This window comes from Triticum aestivum, unplaced genomic scaffold, assembly GCF_018294505.1.
Source record: "Triticum aestivum cultivar Chinese Spring unplaced genomic scaffold, IWGSC CS RefSeq v2.1 scaffold27450, whole genome shotgun sequence".
Lineage (NCBI taxonomy): Eukaryota > Viridiplantae > Streptophyta > Magnoliopsida > Poales > Poaceae > Triticum > Triticum aestivum.
This window is the reverse complement of record NW_025233137.1, coordinates 1-5,110: the sequence shown is the minus strand read 5'-3', so window position 1 is coordinate 5,110 and position 5,110 is coordinate 1. Positions and strand designations below refer to the sequence as shown.

The following is a 5,110-nucleotide window of genomic DNA, read 5'->3' as shown; positions in this document are numbered from 1 at the left end:
AACTTCATAATGTGCCAGTAGCTACTAATTAATATAAAGATACAACCGTACAAAACTGCTGCAGTTTTATGATTTACTGTTTTGGCATAATATCATAATACAGTTTTCCACTTTTGGGTAGAACATTAGCTATGAAGAACAAAGTTGAGACATGCAGCAGAAAATCAAGGGTAACTCACGCGGCTCATTTAGTGTAACATGAAGCAATGGTGAAAGATTGTCAGTTACATATAAAGAAGCTAATAAACTACAATCGTCCATTACTCCCCCATGCAGTGGATCAGCCTAACAACACCAGCATAATTATCTATCTAGTATTGCTAAAGAGGTAAAGATAGACAAATAAATTTGATTCCATGTAAGTGTCATAAACGATGAAGTAGCAGTAAAGGTTCAGTTCATTTGATTGAATGCGACTGTTAAACATGAATACATGATGTTCTGGACTTGCACTAAATGAAACATTCACCCAAATTCTTGTAATTTCTTAAAACCAACGGCGTAGCACAAGATATTTTCCACTGGCATTTTTCTTGATTTGAACTTTGAAACGTCTTTTTATACTGACAACTTGCTGGCAGAAATGCTGAAGATAACTAGTCTTTTACGAAACAGACTTGGAACCTATAAATTTTTTCACTTGCAGCAAAAGTGCAAAACATGCTATCATACCAAAGAGAAGAACCAACTAGCACAAGCCTGGACATCTAAATTTTGAACAGTTTCGAATTAGATCCTTGCCTGCCTCTAAATCTGATAACACACCGCAAGAAGAACTCGAGTAATTATCAGGAAATGCTTAATCGTCAAACTGTCCCCAACATTTGCCAGATTCCACATTCTAAATCATCCCCAACCCCAACATTTTAACAGACTTAGAGACCACAATTCACATTCCAAGCAAGCAAGAAGACCAGATGCATGCATACCTGCTCCCTCCTATACATCGCCTCTTCCGCGCGCAACACCTTGAACTGCTCAAGAGGAAACCAAGAAATGCTCAAGCACGCACTCCAGAGACTCCAAGAAATCCAAGAAACAATAACAGCACGTCGCAGAGGCCATCACCTGCTGTTCCCATTGCCTGTTCTCCTTGTCGATGGCCACCTGCTCTTTCACCAGCCGCTGCCTGGACACCAGCTTGGGGTCGAATGGATGCGCCGCCGCATTGGGCACCTCCCTTGTCTCCCCGCCTCCCGGCTCTCGATGTCGCGGCGTAGTCGAGGGAGTGGGTGGAGGAGCTGCTGCTGCCTGCGGAGTTCGGGGGAGAAGGAATGACCTTGGGAGGCAACATCCCCTTGCCGTTCCGGTTGACCCCTGTCGCGGAGGAGCTCGACTCATTGGAGTAGCCTCTTTTCTTCTGTGAATCGAACCACTGCTTGTATTGATCAAGAGACTGCAATCAGAGGAGAAAATATGGTTACTGGGTCAATCTAAACCACGAGAAAATTTCAGAACAAATAGATTATTTTAATTGATCATGGCTACTGACAAACGATCGACAAAAGGACAGATTATCCGGCAATAAGGGTTCAGTTAATTTGATTGAATGCGACTGTTAAACATGAATACATGATGTTCTGGACTTGCACTAAACGGAACATTCACCCTAATTCTTCTAATTCTTAACCAAAGGCAATAAACGTTTTTCTGAAATAGCACAAAATATTTTCCACTGGCATGAACCTACAAATTTTTCACTTGCAGCAAAAGTGCGAAACAGGCTATCATACCAAATACAGTAGAAGAATCAATTAGCACAAGCCTGGACACCTAAATCTTGAACAGTTTGGAACGATCACAACAAGATCCTTGCCTGCATCTAAATTTGATAACGCACTGCAAGAAGAACTCGAGTAATTATCAGGAAATGCCTAATCGTCGAACTGTCCCCGACAACTGCCCGAGATTCCGTTTCTACTACTAAATCATCCCCAAGTAACCCAAGATTTTAATAGTTTGGAACGATGAAACGTCTTTTTATACTGATAAATATGGCGACTCGACCTGCTACAATGGTTCCAAGACTGTTCTAACTCGAGTAATACTAGCCTTTCACGAAACAAATTTGGAACCAACAACTTTTTCACTTGCAGCAAAAGTGCAAAACATGCTATCATACCAAATAAACTAGAAGAATCAATTAGCACAAGCCTGGACACCTTAATCTTGTACAATTTCGAATAATCACAACAAGATCCTTGCCTGCCTCTAAATTTGATAACGCACCACAAGAAGACTCGAGTAATTTTCAGGAAATGCCTAATCATCAAACTGTCCCCAGCATTTGGCCGAGAGCCCGAGATTCCGTTCTACTCCCAAGATTTTCACAAATTTAGAGACCACAATTACACATTCCAGAGCAAGCAAGAAGATCAGATTCATGCCATACCTGCTCCTTCCTATGCATCGCCTCTTCCGCACGCAACGAGTTGAACTGCTCAAGAGGAAACCAAGAAACGCTCAAGAACGCACTCCAGAGACTCCAAGAACTCCAAGAAACAACAACAGCACGTCGCAGAGGCCATTACCTGCTGTTCCCGTCGGCTCTTCTCCTCATCTACAGCCGCCTGCGCTTTCAGCAGCCGCTGCCTGGACACTAACTTGGGGTCGAACGGATGCGCCGCCGCGTTGGGCACCTCCCTCGTCTCCGTCGCCGCGGGGTCACTCCACGTCACCCGCGCCTTGCTACCGCCCGCAGCGGTGCTCGACTCCCCGCCTCCGAAGGCCCCGGCTCTGAATGCGGCGGCGTAGTCGAGGGAGGGGGTGGAGGAGCTGCTGCTGCCCCCGGAGCTCGGAGGAGAAGGAATGGCCTTGGGCGGCAGCGCCCCCTTTTCCTTCCGGTCGACCCGCGCCGCGGCGGAGCTCGATCCATCGGCGCCGCCTCCGGCCTGCTCGCGGCGGGGTCGCTCGATGTGGAGGGGCGTCGCGCGGGGAGGTGGCGGCACAGCGGCGCTCGGGGCCCCATTGGAGGAGGCGTTGGACTTGGGGCGCCCCTCCGGTTCTTGGATGAGCTCGTCCTCGACCGGTTCCGCTCCTGAACCGGATGGTTCCATCGCGGCGGGAGAAACTTGGAGGACTCGCGTGGCAATTCCGCTAACTCTTGAGGGTGTGGAGAAGAAACGGGTGCAGGGTGCGGGATGGAAAAGGGGAGAAGGTTTCACGGCTATTTATTTGTAAACCCTGAGGGCGGTTTGGTCCTTGGGTAGTTCTCCTTTTGCAAACAACTCCTAGCTGGATCACACATTAGTACAGGGTAGGCACACACAGGCCCCATTGCATATACAGTCGGTAAGAAAGGGATTTTTTTTACAAGAGAGGTGAACGGGGACACGTGACCAGTCCACCTACGAAGGGATGCGTGTCAAGTCACACAATGTAGATTGCATCCGCGTACTACATGAGCACCGACGTAACCATCGGAAGATGCCTCTGCTGAACAGAATTCGGTTTGTCACCGGCAAGCCGGAGTTCTGGTTGCCACCGCGAGGAGCCGAGACCATCGAATCTCCTTCATGTCTCGGATCAACCCCTCGTCATTGTTTACAAAGGTATAGATCGGCAGGAAATAAACTCTACCAAAAAGAAGGCAACAACCAAGACAAATGATAAATGTGATGGTAAAGTCTTAGTTCGCTAAAAGTAGCAGTAGTATCCGTGTCAGAGTTTGCCAGCTTTGAGAACATTGTGATGAGAGCAGGGATGATGAGCCGCCTTCCCAATTCGCTTGTTTTTTTATTGCAGGGGGTGGTATCCATGCTATTATTCCAAGGGGTCTGATAGCTATGTTTTAGAAACTTGTTGCGGAAGGGAATGTGTACTATCTGCGATATCTTGAGATTTTCTCCTGCAATGAAGCAGTACATGACGACATCACATAGGTTTGAGATGAGGTTCACTGCATGGACCACGGCCAGGAGGGTAGATCCTGTACCTGACGGGTTACGTACCGGTCTATGTATATAAGCTATGTTCTCTTAAGGATATAGCTGGCACTATCACTGGCAAAACTTATCTGCCAAGTAATCTTCTAATGCTTGTGCATTTGTGATCTTTTATATCATATGCGGTTTGATATGCTGGTATTTTAATTGAACATTTTGTTTGCTTGTTTGTCGGAAACGATATGGATTTGGTGGCACTTGCGAATGGTGTGTCTAAGATAAAAGAGGTATTCGTTAAGGGGAAGGCCACTGTGAAGAGGAATTTACGTGTGAAAGATGTGATGTTTGCTGGTTCTTCTACTTGAATGATTATCATGGCCTTCCTTTGTATTGTCTAGGCGTTTGCTAACCTTTTGTGTTTTTAGGCATACGACTACCATCGTTCTGTGGGGTTTGAATGCAGAGGCGGTGGATGCTAGTGAACTGATCAGGAGGAGACGTAGGGAACCAGTGGTCATGCTTGCAATGGGGTGTAGTCACTAGTAGAAAACTGGGCTTTGGTCACAGGGCAATATTCACATTAGTCCCGGTTCAATCACGAACCGGGACTAATGTGAGCATTGGTCCCGGTTCGTGCGGCCAGGGGCCTGCCGGGCCTCGTGGGGGCATTGGTCCCGGTTCGTCCGGACCCTTTGGCCCCGGTTGGTGGGACAAACTGGGACCAATGGGCCACGCTCCTGGCCCACCACCCTTTAGTCCCGGTTCATACCACAAACCGGGACTAAAGGGCTGGTCCTAGTTGCGGCCAGTGTTTAGTCCCACCTCGCCAACCGAAGGGCGCTCACACCAGTTTATAAGCCCGTCCCTCTATGCCTTGTTGAGCTTCTCTTAAAGTGAAAATAGATGCCCTTATACAGGGAATTTCACCTAAATTCACAGTAAATTTCAATTTACTGTGAATTTAGGTTTAATTTTCTCTATAAGCGCATCTATGTTCATTTTTTATATTTATAAAATAAATAAACCTTAATAAAATAAATAAAACTAAATAAACCTTAATAAAATAAAATAAAATAAACTATAGTAACTACAATAAATAAACCTTAATAAATTAAGTAAAAATAGCAGCAGTAAAATAAATAAAAATAAAATAATTAAAGTAAAATACATAAGTAATTAGAAATAAAATAAATAAGTTTTTTGTTGTAAGTAGAAACAAAACAAAA

The 5,110-nt window shown here is 45.6% G+C and overlaps 1 protein-coding gene across 2 annotated transcripts in view; it reads right to left on the bottom strand.

Moving 5' to 3' along the window:
• Positions 1-3,126, bottom strand: part of LOC123176014 (uncharacterized) — a 3,923-nt gene extending 797 nt beyond the window's left edge. The window contains exons 1-4 of one of the 2 annotated variants that reach the window (XM_044590433.1): positions 2,532-3,126; positions 2,393-2,437; positions 1,069-1,396; positions 930-974 (exon numbers count right to left, since the gene is read on the bottom strand). In XM_044590433.1, the coding sequence (XP_044446368.1) occupies positions 940-974; positions 1,069-1,396; positions 2,393-2,437; positions 2,532-3,056 (933 nt within the window). In that variant the 5' untranslated portion in view covers positions 3,057-3,126 and the 3' untranslated portion in view covers positions 930-939. Of the gene's footprint in view, positions 1-929; positions 1,397-2,392; positions 2,438-2,531 lie in introns of both variants that reach the window. The other variant, XM_044590432.1, reaches the window with a different exon arrangement.
• Between the last annotated feature and the right edge of the window lie 1,984 nt (positions 3,127-5,110).